General features: G+C 36.7%; 1 protein-coding gene across 8 annotated transcripts in view; it reads left to right on the top strand.

The window, feature by feature from the left end:
- The window catches only part of LOC105834788 (afadin), a 53,171-nt gene that overhangs the window by 9,519 nt on the left and 28,405 nt on the right, over positions 1-15,247 (top strand). For 5 of the 8 annotated variants that reach the window (XR_003626719.2, XM_012677507.3, XM_028194149.1 and 2 more), the window contains exons 1-6: positions 2,658-2,674; positions 8,667-8,778; positions 8,878-9,070; positions 9,540-9,824; positions 10,374-10,657; positions 11,544-11,643. Coding sequence is in view for 7 of the 8 variants with exons in the window: in XM_012677507.3 (XP_012532961.1) it covers positions 2,658-2,674; positions 8,667-8,778; positions 8,878-9,070; positions 9,540-9,824; positions 10,374-10,657; positions 11,544-11,643 (991 nt within the window). In the remaining variant the exon portion in view is untranslated. Of the gene's footprint in view, positions 1-1,728; positions 2,675-8,666; positions 8,779-8,877; positions 9,071-9,539; positions 9,825-10,373; positions 10,658-11,543; positions 11,644-12,325; positions 14,987-15,247 lie in introns of those variants that run through there. The other 3 variants (XM_028194150.2, XM_028194148.2, XM_028194151.2) reach the window with 3 other exon arrangements.

Raw genomic sequence — 15,247 nt, 5'->3', positions numbered from 1 at the left:
CAATTCAATTTTATAATATTCTTTAGCGAGAAAGTATAAATTCTTTTTTTAAATATGCCCTCTCAGAAAGGATTTTTGATACCTCGACAAAAAATATTCTTGACATATTTAATATTATTACAATCTCATGTAGTATAAAAATAAAACAAGATTAAATCAGAAATTTCTATCTTCACATCGGTTTATTCTTAAATCTAGAATATCATTATAAGATTGACACAAATTTATTAAATAATTCTAAGAAAATTTAATAAGATAGCATCAAAAGTTATTTTATTCTAGATTTAAGAACTTTCCATTTAAGAATAAAATATTTTATCTTTGATAATAAATATGATTGGCGTTATATCGATCCTATTTCATGATAGATCGAAGAGTAATAATATTAGGTCCAGAAATCTGTTCTGTGAGTGTGTGATAATGGGGTTTTATAAAATTTGTGATAAGTATATTTTAAGATTTATCAAGAAAATATTTATTGAAGATAACCATTACTTATTAGAAAGAAAAAAGTAAATTGTGTAATCACGTTTCTTGGCAATAGATTTGTTGTGTGTATGTACAAAGTTTGTACAAATTTATTACGAAGTTTATTAATGAGTAAGGCTTTGTTCTTTAAACAATTATATATTGTATATAAAATATATATAATTTTATATGTATAAAAGACCGTACACGTGTTACAATTGAAATATGTAATACAATTAAACAGTCATAGCGGATCTTAATGCTTTTTGTGTGATTTATTTTCCAGTTCATTTAAACTCTGCTCATTCGGAGCAAAGACAACTTTGTTCTTTGCTTTTAACTGACTACAGCTTAAAAAGTAAATATATGTTTCGGTATCTCTCTTTCTTATAGTCCTATAAGAAAAACCTTACATTTTTAACAAAGTGAGCGCATTTATTTTCGAACACCCCGTATAAATTCATTACATACGTGCGTATCACTAAAAGATTTGGGAACCACTGGAACGGACTGTACGTCACGTGCGTGCGTACGGTTGGGATCGGAGAAGGGAGGGTGAGAGTGAGGCGGGGGAACGGGAACAGGAAGGGAAGGTGGGAGGGAGGAAACGAAGGGGAGGGGGAGGAAGGTGAGCAGGTAGAGAAGCGTATTACTACCACCGGCGTGTGCGTATTCCAGAGAAATTCGACGTAAAATGCACGACGTTGAAATTCGCCGCGACGTAGCGTAACAAAGCGGAACGGAACGGAACGAAATGGAACGGCGCGAAACAGAACGGCACAGCCCCGGAACGGGACCGCGTGAGCGGGGGCAGGGCCGGGGGACCTGGCACGTCCGGCAGGTCCAAACAAAAATCGGCGACTCGCGCGCATTGACGACTCGCCCAGACGATTAATCGTCTGGCCCCAACGCGGCGCGTCAACCGGAAAAGAAAAGGACCTTCATGACCTCCAGGCACCTTGCCTGCCCTTATAGCCTTTCCGTTTCAACCCTCGTCTTACCTTTGCCTTACTTTCGCTTTAACTAGATCTTACCTTCGCCTCAACCCTCGTCTTATCCTCGCAATGGATCGAGGCACCACGGGCATCATCAAACGGCTCTAACGGCCGGTGGGTCTCAAGCCAGGAAGGCCGTGGCGAGGGAAGGCCTTCCCCCCCCCTCTCTCTCTCTCTCCCCCCCTCCCTCCCTTTTTCTCCCCCATTCTCTTGGGGCCTGACCGAGTCGCCTCGTCGGTTTGTCAGTCGCTTTACCGTGGTACGCACGAGCGCGTGGTGATCGTCACGCGTGGAATTCCAACGAGCGTTGTGTTGGGTGTGGCGGGTGTGCTGCGAGTACGCGACGCACGCACGCAACGGCGTGCGTGCACATACGTCGGCGGTACCGCCGTAACGCCGAAAAAAAAAGTGCGCGGCTGCCCTTCCCCTTTTTTCTCCCTTCCCTCCGTTCTTCACATTTCTTTCGCGGAGCGAACGACCACGCGAGGATAAAGACTCCGCGAAGGTGGAAATCGTGAAGGAGGGTGGAAAGTTTTATAAAACGTCGCATACTTTGTTTTGGAGTTTCGGATAAAGCGAGTAGAGGGAGACGAAATATCGAAGTTTCACTGGAGAGCCACTGTCGAAGGAGGAAACGTTCCTTGGACCGAGACTTTTCGCGCGACAGGATTCTCCACGGGAGGCAACTGAGAAGCTTTTTCCATTGAAGATACCGAGATTTGAGGAATTTCCTCGTGACGTTAGCGGAAAGAAGTAGCGAGTCACACAGGCAATCTGATAAATTTAGAGAAAAAGGACGACGGTGCTCAAGAATGCTTCTTCATTGTCTTCCTTTTGAACGTTCTCGCCGGTTACGAACCGGCGATAAGAGTATTCCTGAAGGAACACAGACTTCTAAGATAAATTCGTAATTATCTTTCTGGGGAAAGACACTTATCGACGAAAGTCTTTTCAGCGTACTATAATTAACACCTATTTGATTTATTCAGTGAGATATAAACGTTCTCTCCGGTCTCTCGGAATCGATCCGGAGAAAATATAGACTGTGTTAATTTCGGGTGAGAGAAGAGTCGTCGGTTTTGCGAGTCGTGCATCTCGCTTGTAATAATGAAAAGGAATGACGAATTGACTATAAAAATCGTGAATCCTTGACGTGAAGGAAAACACGAGGAGCGTCTCTTCGAGGCTGAAAGCATGACGGTGTCTGAAGAGTGAGTATGATATCGAAATGAACAAACGCGAATCGGAATGATCAAAATGATATAAGTAATATTGGGGTGCACAATGTTTAAAAGAAAAGGGAGGGGGAGAAAACGTAGGAATGCACGAACATTTTATTAGTACACTTTCTGCACTTTCCGTGTTAAATACTTATCGAGGCAAAATCGCGGTTAAGAGAAGCGACTTGAAGCAGCAAACGAAATTCGTTTTAAAAAGCGACCGTTGGAACTTGTTAAGACAGGTCACAAACGATAGCGAGAAATGCTATTCCAATAGCATTTCTAATGCGTCGTCATGATCGAACCCGTAGGAAACTTTAGGATCCCGCGGTGCACGTCCGTGCGGACGCTTGAAAAGTGGAATTCGTTCCCGGACAAAGAAAGAGGACAGGTTGTCTCGGACAGGCGTCGTCAAAGATTTAGAAAAAAAAAGCATGGAGAGAGATTGCCGTGTCGCGTTAAATAGGCGCCTTTAAGGTGCAAGGCGGTCGCTTTCGTACGATGTTTACCGACGGCCCCGAGATGCGGGAGCCTTGAATGCTCGTCGGTCCTTCTCTCATCTTACGGCGCGTAATAGTAAGGAATGGAGTAAGGGAGGAAGGGGAAGGGGGAGAGTGAGGGAAAAGGGGAGGGGGCTACGCTCGAGTAAGCCGTGTGGTACAGACAGGCGCAGAAACGGTATCTTAGCGCGCGCACTCCAACTCGGCGATCGGATATCTCTGCGGTACTTTTTTTTTTGTCTCTTTCGCCGGTTGCCTCGCGCTCGAACGAAGGAAATCGCGGTGAGTTGCGTGGCATCGCGCGAAACCACGAACACCTCTGACTGCGTCAATTTTCGACGCATCCGGCGCATATACGTTACACGAGTCTGTACATGACTTTTGTCTCTCATGATATTCGATCAGTCGAGAAAATGTGTTGACTTGTTTCTTGATTTCGATACCTTAATTCTTAAAACTAGCAAAAGAAAAGAAATAAGTTAGATCGAGATTAAACTTAATCTATATATATTAATAAAAATGGATGTTACTCAGAAGTAGATATTTATATTTGTTTTTAGATTGTTAATAATATTAGCTATATCGATTGAACATAATTGGTAGTTGCTTTGTTATTAATAATCTGGATATTAGAATTAAAAACGCGATATTAATCTTTACAAAATACAACCAGTTATTGCATTTTGTATATATTTATCACGAGGAATATACTTTTATGTTGCACTTTTATATTATGTTGCACATATACTTAACGTTTTCATTTTCGTCAAATCTTATAGAATAGAAGCGTAATTATGTATAAAATTTTATAATCTGATAAATTTTATAATCTGTGTATTATGGTATTTTACATTAAAATTGTACATAATAAATTTTAATTTCAATACTTGAAATTTATGATACTATTTTGTTATGTAATACAATACATAATGCAGAGGTTTCTCCGTTGTAAATCGAACAAAAGCGACTGCCTTGCACCTTGAAGGTACATGTTAAGCAATAAAATAGTTACATTTTCTTTTATCAATATTTATTGATCGATATATATCTTAAGGAAGGAATCGCATCAATACTGGTGTATCACTTTATCTTTGAATGGTATTTCTTAAACAAAAACTGCACTACTTGAAAACATAAGCATCTTTTACAGTTGCGGTAGAGCAGTTTTTACAATATTGTTTTATATTTTGCAATTAATGTTTCAATTAATGTTTTTGTAACGCAATAAAAAATAAACGTCTAAGAAATTGAGGTTTTAAACTGATATAATAGACAATATTGTCCTTTTTTATTGCTTTAACATAATTCAATTGTACAAAATGTTTAGTATATGAGTACAAAAGTTAATGTATATGAATTAATTTCTTAAAAGCCTTTCACTTTGATGTAAAACTTTTTTATCGATTATACAAATATTTTATGCTGTTTCGCAACACGTAACATGTAGCGCGATTATATGTAAAGGTTAGATTAGATTAAATTATTTTCTAATTATAAAGACAAAATCTTTATATGGTTTTTATTTATTTCTTTCGAAGCATTTAAGAATGTTTTTATCAGAATTAATGCAGTGCAATGTTTCCAAGAAATAAGGGGATATCGTTTTAGAAAGCCTATGCCAGTATTGGCAACTTTCCTGTATATATCAACCGAATTTATCGATATATATCTTTAAAATCATGATGCACACAGAAAAGTATTTATTCCACTGTCAAGAAAAGCGATTATTTAATTTTTTTTCTTACAATGAGTAACGATTAATATCAAGAAAATATTGTTTATTGAAGATAATCGTTATTTTTTAAAAGGAAAAAAGCAAATTGCGTAATCGCTTTTCTTGGCAGTAAAATACTTTTTTCTTTCTGTATGTAATTGAGACAACATGGACATTGACAAATTTTATTATAATTTTAATAAATCTTTATTAAATTTTAAAATTATAGTGATTTCAGGAATAAATATTGTACATCACGATTGCACGGGCAAATTTCTAAAAGAAAATTCTTTCTGTGTATCAAACAAATAAAACGTGTATCGCTCGATATGACAATATGTGTTGTAAATCTAATTTTGTCACGTCGTCTTGAATCGACACATCCGACTGTACACTGCAGGCGCCGAAAAAGAAAAAGAGAAAAAGAGAACGAGAGATGCGCGTTATGCAGGTACTTTGCGCTTTGAATGTATCATGAGGTTGACACTCCCCGAGATCGACAAGATCGTGAAGGGGGAAGGGAGGAGCGAGTATCGTTGAAGGGCGATGATGAGGATCGCGATTGACGAGTTAGGTCTGCGATACAGAAACGCGAAATCGCGGCTTCTCGTCGCTTCTCTCTCTGCGCGTCCTTCCCGTCTTTCGCAGCTGCGAAAACGCTCGCGAAGGCGAACGAACGAACGAACGAACGAACGAACGAACGAACGAACGAACGAACGAACGAACGAACGAACGAACGAACGAACGGACGGACGGACGGACGGACGAACGGACAGCGCTTCATATTTTAGCGTATGAGTCATGAGTGAGTTTACCTGGCCGCGCGGAGTAAACGCCGCGATGTTGACGTACGCACCCGCCGTACGTTATCGCAACGATCGCGCGGCCTGATAGAGAGGCGGCCTAGAATTCACGATTGCCACGATCCTCTCCACGCCGCTCCTTTCGTCGAGGCGCGCGTTAAGTGCGCTAAACGTGTACATACGTACATATACATACTTTCCAATCCGGAACGGTCCCGCGTGTTTCACACAATTTTCCTGCACACGCGCGCAACTTTCGACATTACCTTGCAACATCTCATTTTACTTTCAAATACAACTATCTGTCGCTTTAAATACAGATCGATTTCAAGGCGACCTTTGCACGTTACCTTGAATAAGTAAATTCGGTCTCCAATGTAATATTTCTAGTTAAATATGCAGTGAGAATGTATATATATGTATTCCCATTGCATAAAATTAAAAAAATTAAGTTAATTGTATACACACAAACATGTATATTATGTGTAGTCGATGTATTATTTTATTGTATTATCTTAGTTTATTTTATTGGGGATTACATCGTGCATATAAACCATAGAATTTCTATTGGATTGGTTTTTGGAACGTTATTTGATTTGTTATATCGATGCTTTCGTCTAATTTATATTAGTATACAGAATAAATATTAAAATTCAAGAAGATAAAGCTTTCTTCTAGATAGATTAAACTGGCAAATTTATTAATTTAAATAATACAACGTTTCGATCTCAACTTAAAGTCCTTTTCAAGTAACAATAAATCAGCAAACCTGATTAATAACCTAATTTTGCTTATACAAATTCATAAACTTACGTTTCTGCAATGATAATTTCAATTCTGTTTTTTAGTTTATTGTTATTTATATAAAAGACTTGAAGTTGAGGTTCTATTTATTTTTATTAATAATAAATTTGCTAATTTGGCTTAATTACAAGGAAATTTTATCTTCGTCAACTATTATTGGCAATAATAAGGGAGATTTATTGAAATTTATAATCATTGACTAGAATCTTATGGCTAATAATAATTTGAATAATTTTTATATATCTCTCCGTATGTTTTTTTGAATCTATTGTTTATCATTCGATTTTTAAAGCTGAAAATACAATTATTACGTTACGACAATCAACTTATTCCTGATGTTAATAAGCTTTTAAACTTACAAGGAATTTACTTATTGAAATGTTACATTTACTTTACAATTTTGTTCACTTTAAATTACGAGCTGTCGTGGTTTCTTTTATGGCTGGTATTTAAATTAGACATCGGGCGAAAATTAAATTGTGCGTCAGAGGATTAATACTTGCAGTACAGTGAACCCTTAAAAGAAATGCACGGACGCGCTTTTAAGGTTTTAAGATCGAGGACAAGAGACGTGCATAGAGAGGGAGGGCGGGGCAGTGGGGAAGGTCGACAGGAATGCGCGGCACGTGACTGCCTCTCGACGAGAGGATCGTCTCGCTGTCCGGAAATCCCGAGGCTCGCAGATCGTGTGCAGTCTTCCCTAGTTAACTAGGAATCTGAAGTTAATGTTTAATTAGCATCGCCGTGGTCCAGCCTTGACGAGAACTTTAACTCCTTCTCACCCTCCTTTAGCCCCCTCCTTTAAGTAATACTTAGATAACTGAGCGAGGCTAAAAATCGATCGAGCGCGCGAGAATAGTTCAGTTAGCGAAATTAGTTTACTCTGAATAATTGACCCCGGTTAGTTGACTTTTAACGTTGGGCAATCGTGGTAATCGAATTCTCGTAGATTACGTTCGGAACGATCGACGTGAGCGTATTGATATGGTGCGCTCTTTTCTGTCTTTCTCTCTCTCTCTCTCTCTTTCTCTCTTTCGAGCATCAATTGCATCGTTCGTCGTTGCACTCTCGAGGAGCGACTGCTCCTTTCTGGATGCATCGCGTGCACTCGTGCTCGGACACTCATGTGCCGCACAAAGTGAGAATCATAACGCGTCGCGAACGCGATACGATGCCCCACGGCAGCCTGGCGAGCAAAACAGAACCGAACCGAACAGAACAGGCCTCGCGCCTCACGTCTGCTGTGTGATAATTTATCACGGGGTATCACAACACAGACGTGATGCCAGAACCTTGCGCGAGCACGTCCCGCGTCAGCAGCTAAAGGCTCCCCTCCCAAGGGGCGTGAAACAAAGTCAAAGCGGCCGCCCCCGCGCGCGTGTTTCTTCTCGGAAACGTTCGATTTGAAATTCTCCACACGCTCGCTTCCTGAGGATTCCAATTTGGTTTCTATAAACCGGGTAAACTACACCGAGAGAAAAAATAGTTGTAGTAACCAAAATATATCTCTAATAATTTATAACCAATTTTTTAATCCAATTGTATTTTTACAGTTGTTTGACAATATAAATTATATTTAGACAAGAATATTGTCAACAGACAAAAAATATAAATTATATTGTCAATATAAATTATATTGACAGTATAAATTATAGTTTATTTAAATTATAATATATTAAAGTTCTTGCAATTAATTATAACATTGGTCTATGCAACTTATGATTATTGCCGTGACCAAAATGGAGATTTTTAATGTAGCAACAACTATTACTATAAGTATATAGTTATTATTACCAATATTACCAGTAATAATTACTATAATTATTTTGCTATGTAATTATAATCGCAAATATCATTTTTTCTCAATGTACGCGGCTAATTGATCGAAAGGCAGAACTTGTACGAATGGTAAAGAAATCGAGTAATAAAAGAGAAAATAATACACCAAACATCTTGGATTCCGCGATTATAATGTACAATTTGACATTGTATAAATTTTTAAAAATGTATTCTATTTACTTGGTCTTTTAATTGAAAAGTCAAGTTTACGATTACGCGGCTTGCGGAATCGTGACGCATTCAGTAATATGCCGGTCGTTCTGCAATCTTTGCAACTGTGTGTCGGCTGCTTGCAATTACACGTCGTCCGTCGTGTTTTTCAGGATGGCAACGGAACTGGCGAATAAAAAGGCGGAGCGGGAGGCTCTCAGGGGGGTGATACAGCAATGGAACGCCAATCGCTTGGACCTGTTCGAACTTTCGGAGCCCAACGAGGTGAGTGTCACGAACGATGATACATTTAAAATTTTTTATTTTGCAATATTGTTGCTTCCGTATACTCGTTTGTACTAAATATATTCTTTTTCTCGATAGAACCTGGAGTTTCATGGCGTGATGAGGTTTTATTTCCAAGACAGCGGCCAGAAGGTCGCCACCAAGTGCATCAGGGTCGCCTCGGACGCGACCAGTCAGGCGGTGATAGAAACGCTCATAGAAAAATTTCGTCCCGACATGAGAATGCTGTCCGTCCCGGAGTACGCTCTTTACGAGATTCACGAGAATGGAGGTAAGTTAAATCATCAAAATTACTTTTGAGAGAACAAAATCTCGATAGGATTAAAATTAAAACTGCTTATTTAGGAAGAACTGTTGTACAAATTGACTAAATTTATAAAAGTAAACTATACGCATATCTTTGAGCGCATGCATATAAATACGTCTTAAAGACACCGTACTTTTTGTCTATAATTAATATATATTTTAATGCACTTTTAAAGGCACCACAAGTTTCTGTTAATTGACTTATGTTGTTTAAATATTATATGTTTATTTTCTTTTTTTATTTGTGTTGTTTTTATGTCAGTTTATTTTGCTTAAAGTTATTGTTTATATATTTATATTTAATTATATATGAATTGATGTCTATTTGTTTCGAGTTGGTGGAGAGAGATCTGTGCTTTAATTAATTTTTTAATGCTTTAAGTCATTTTATTTTCTCTGGAGTGTTTTAATATTGTGTGGAATTTTGTTTGTAGAAGAGCGTAAACTTGACTTAGAAGAAAAGCCACTGTTAGTTCAACTAAATTGGCATATAGACGATCGGGAGGGACGCTTCTTGTTGAAGAGGATCGACGATAAGACCAATGCGCAGGGCGTCGGTTTTAATTCAGCCGAGGGTTCTAGCTTCCGAAGAAAACTGAGCAAGCGGGAGAAGAAACAGATCAAGAAGCAGGAGAAGCTTAGTCGACTAAAGAGCTTGGAGCAAGATGAGAATACGGTGCCTGGCGATCAGAACGGTGTCGCTGAGAAGCTTTATACTGGTATATAAACATTATTTTTAGATTATTTGTATAAAATTATTTAAATAACGCGAAAATAGAAATATACATAACAATAAATGTAAATATATATATATATATATATATATATATATAATTTTTCAAAAATATTTGAATGGAAAGGAATTAAAAATATTTGTTTTATTATAAAAGGAAATTAAAAAGGATTATCGAAAGAAATTCCTGGACAACACAGTATCCACAATTGAAACTTAAGACGTCTTAAAGACCTCTTTCAGTCATATTTTTGAAAGATGTCTAAAAGACATTTTTAAAACGGCTCATGTCCCGATTTTGGATGTTATGCTGTCTGGGTTATTACGCTCTACAGTTAACTGTAATATTTTTTAGTGCTTTGTTATTTCTATTTCTTAAGTTAAAGCGTAATCTAAAAATAATGCATTAGTAACTCTATTATCTTAATTATTAATGTATTATGATAAAAATAATAGCAAAAGAGAAATAAGGATATTTTGTTGTCATTAGTATTAATGTTTTTCTTTATATTAATGATGTTATTATCGGTTTTAGAATTGCCTGAGACCAGTTTTACGAGAAGTATTTCGAATCCGGAAGCGGTAATGAGACGCCGCCGTCAACAGAAGCTTGAGAGGAGGCTCCAGCAATTTCGCAGTAAAGACGGCGGTCCCGACACGGGCGGCACATTGAAAATTTATGGCGAGGCGTTGTGCAAAGACGTGCCATATAAAACGCTGTTGTTAAGCGTACGAGATTCTGCCGCACAGGTCGTGCGAGAGATGCTTTCTAAATACGGTCTGGAAAAAGTGGACCCGCAGTTATATTGCCTTGTACAGGTACGTACGAGACGTCGTCATTTATCGACGGATAGAACATCATTATATATGGCGATAAATTTAATGAATTTTGGGAATTTACGTGTTTTTGCTAAATTTTAATTCAATCTAAAAAGTAGCGTAATCATTACATTTAGAATTTAATGATTGATTGTAAATTGAACTTAATTAACAAGGTATGTAATGTTAGTTAAAATATAACTATATTAAGATACGACGTTATTATAAATAAAATTTCTATTATCCACGCATAAAATTTTATTAAAAAATACTTTTATTTGTTAAATAATAAATAAATTTGTTAAATAATAAAAATAAAGGCAAGTATGAAAATATAAAATCTTGTAAGAAATAAATAATACGTATTTATATGTATACATATATAATAATATTTACATAATTATTAATTTAATATTTAGTGTTAAAAATAAGAATATTATAAAACTCGAGTCTTAAAAAATAGAAGAAATAAATATGATGAAATCACAATAATAAGGGAATAAGTATATTAATAGTTTGCAATCTGAAGTTAAAAACAGGAATTTAACAAATAATATCAATATATTTTGCTTAATTTATTTAAACGAAGCATAATTACTAAGAGCTGAAGAAAAAATCTGTCATGCGATATTATATTAAAGAAATAAATGGTAGACAGAAAATATTTGTTAGCTGTGTAAATATGAAATATTTGTTAACAAATATTGTGAACAAAAGTATTTTTTATATAATATGATATTTTTTTATATGTATACATTTTCTGTATTTAGTATTAATTTAGTATTAATTACTTTTTGAATTTCTGGAAATCATAAATGCACAAAACATCACAGATACTTTTCATTAGAAACATTTAATGTACATTTAAATTATTTTATTTATGTAGGTCAATAGTGAAAACATGGGTGGTAATGCGCATCAGGAATATATACTGGACGACGACGAATGTCCTTTGGCGATATTAATGAATCATCCCTCTACACGAGGTAAGAATTTACTTTAATATCAATACTTTATGCTTAACACAATCATAATAAATCATAATAAGCAATTTTGTGTGTATATCATGACTCAACCACAAAATGAAAAAGAGGAAGGCGATATGATTGGACTGTATCACTGAAATAACTGTATCACTTAAAATGTTTAATATAACCCATTATGGTTTAATTCTCATTATACTTGAAATTAATCTTTATTTACATTTAAAGTATTAAATTTTTCGTCTTGCATTTTTATCAAGAATATAAAAGCAAATTAATGCTATAATATTAATTTTATGATAATAATTATGTAAAGTATGTATAATGATTTACAAGCTGTTTATTTTTATATTTAAATCTTTTGAATTATGACACTTTATTAAATTTTTAGTGAGTTTTTTACAAATTTTACAAACATATATGATAAAAATTAATTTAATATGATAAAAATAAAAAACAGTTTTAAGTGTTTTATTATATAATTTTTATTAGATTTTCTTATTACATATATTTTTATAAACAAACTGGAAGAAACAAAATTTGGTAAACTATTTTGTAAATTATTTATTTTAAATTATATTTATTAAGTGTAGAAGTTTTAAAAATAAATTATAGTTAAAAAAAATTTACGTGGAAAAGTTGCATATATTTACGATGGAAAAGAAGAAGAATGGTAGAAAAATATAATAGAAGCGCGGAGAGAGATAGAAGTTAACAAGCGCGGAGGAGGAAAGAATTCTTGAAACAGAGATGATAAGAAATAAAATAGGATTGATTTGATGAAAAAGATTGATGTCAAAATTCATGAGATGCGAAGAAAAGTTTAATGAGAAAGAAGGATAGAAAGAAAGACGGCTGTAAAGTAAGAATTAAGTTTTTAAAGTTTTGCATAAAAAGGAGCTTTTAATATCAGCTGATAAAGACAAAAGTTCGACGAGAGGAGCGATTAAAAGGAAAGAGAGGAGGCATTGAGAGACTGAGGGTAGTCGACGGGGGAGAACGCAAGGGTGGCAAGGAGAACAACCGACACCAACAACCACCTCAGTTGGCTCATGTCGTCGGTACCGGCGCCAGTGCGCGGGCGCCGTCGTCGTCGTCGCCGCCTTGTCGTCGTCTCTGCCCTCGTTTCGACATCGTCATTCACGGCGAAATAATTGCTCGTGATACCCGACAATTGAGTTGTTCGAGCCAGAATTCGTGCAACGAATCGAGCAGAGTCGTTAATCTTACCTGAGACGGAATTATAATCGCGTTCCTGCAAATCTTATGTGAAATATATGTGAAAAGTTAGCGCCACATTGCCTTCCCTGCAGTACAGTAATTCATTAATTAGTTGCTTAATTATTTGTTTTACTTAAAAACGTTTGTATGTGGAATCCTGGAGTTGTCGTCATTGAGTTCTCTGGATGAAAGTGTACTCGCCCACGCCCACGTTTGGTGATCCATTGTAGCTTCGACCGAGTAAATAGTCGTATTATTCTTTGCAACAATAGCATGTATAAATACGACGCAACGTATTAATAGCCACTCGGTTGTGTTTATCTCGAAGTGTAGCGGAGAATTCGGCGATGACAAAATTGGATCCACCCACGATTCATAATAATACCCCTGTAATTGCACGAAGAAGTGAATAGTCATTTGCAATTATACACGCACATAATGCGACGCAAAACGTCCGAGGTGTGGCGTCATCGAACACAATTAACTCATGATCAGCGTATCAGAGACTTTTTACAGCGAAAGTGGAACCACCCACTCACACGATCGCGATAATGCGCCGTAATCCGTACGTGGGAATAAATAACCACGTACGTGACTGAAGGAGTAAATACGATTATACACGCGAACGCGTGTGAGACGTTAATGACCAGCGTCATCGAACTCAAACCTCCTCCTCGACATATCAAAGAGAATGAATTGAATGAAAGTGAAAATTCATTTACTACTCTGGCTACTCTTTTACGAAGGACCAAGTGACTAATCTCAAAGTACAATCTACTAATTAAGCCGTTAGTAATCATGGCCCGACCATAATTGAACTTGTTCGATTTTATTCTGAAGACATGAAGAATTCGTAGCGAACGGAAAACGTAATATTCGTCTCGTGATTCACTTGTAAAGAACGGAACGGCTATCGATTACATGCATAGCTTAGAAGCGGGTAGTACAAAAGAGAATTCGATTGGCCTATCATTACCGAGGCATCATGAAAAAACAAATCGTGCAAAACCTTGGCGAAGTTTGCAAGTGTCTCCTTGACCATTGAGCACATGACACCTGATAGCGAGCCTCAAAGAAACGACCTAATCAGAAACTTGTCATCATCGATTACTCTAGCGAACAGCGATTATAATGGGCTATTATAGGATACCTTAAAGAAACAATCTTATCTGAGCGATAATTATCGTGATCATTACAGATTATCTCAGTGCATTGCTGCACGTGAATTAAGCGAGGTGTACACCCGCTTTTCTTTTAAGCATATCGGCAACGTTGAATATCAGATTTGCACAGACAACGAAGAAGATCAATTCGAGAACATTGTCAATTGTCAGCGACCAACGACATACCCGCAACCTATCAGTATGGCATTCTGAGCGAACTTTTTATCGTCGATATTTCTTATAAATCGCATAACCCGTAGTTATGATCCGTAAATACCCTGCGAATTGTTCGAGACCATAACATACGCTCTATCACGGTCAATATCAATCCAGCGATCCGACGTTGTATCCATGGAGGAGTGTCATTGTGAGAAGCAACGTTTTAATGCGATCATCAAGCGTGACGCGTTTACATGACTATCAACGCGATCGTAATTCGTATCTGAATGAACGCATCGCTTCCTCCAAGTGCATCGTCACTAATGTCGTTTACCCGTAATATTAACAACGACATTCAATTAAGAATACGACTGGCTAAGAACAGACTTATCATTTCTTCCGTATCATTACGATCTTCAACATGCTTTTATCTCTAGTATCGAAGTTTAGACGATGTCGCCAACCTATAAGTCATCAACATCGAGCACGATAGGGATAGGTCGAGGATAAATTCGAGTCAATTCACTTTAACTCAGCAGAATTGTAGCGAGAATTGATGCCATGCGAGATTTGATTTGATACGTCTCAACGTCCGTCGACAATTAACTGATAAGATTCGCCTGATCAGCTTTTGAGGGGCCAGCGGATTCTCGAGAAGTTTCACGGGGAAACGGAGCAACGAAAAAAGGGAACAAAGAGGGGACCAATATTTAGCAGCAGCAGCAGCAGCAGCAATAATTGACGAAGGGACCACGAAATTTAATTAAATAAGGCGAACATCATGATGGATTGGGGAATACGACGTAAGCTCCTATTAAAGCTGACCGAATCATGCATGACGCATATAAAGCTGAACTTCCTTCTCGATGTGGTTCCATGTGTTTCCTAGTCAATGTTAATTTGTTAAAATACATATTTAAACATCTTTGCTCTGTAAATTAGCAGTTGAAAACTTGACAATTGCTTAGCGGCAATAATCATATTTTTTTCCATTTACTTTATTTCTGTAACATATGTTCTCTTCGACTATACTCGTTTGCTTTTCTACTGAAGAAGAATGACCA

This window comes from Monomorium pharaonis, chromosome 2, assembly GCF_013373865.1.
Source record: "Monomorium pharaonis isolate MP-MQ-018 chromosome 2, ASM1337386v2, whole genome shotgun sequence".
NCBI classification, from domain to species: Eukaryota; Metazoa; Arthropoda; class Insecta; order Hymenoptera; family Formicidae; genus Monomorium; species Monomorium pharaonis.
The sequence above is the reverse complement of the archived record's forward strand: the minus strand, read 5'-3'. Positions and strand labels throughout refer to the sequence as shown.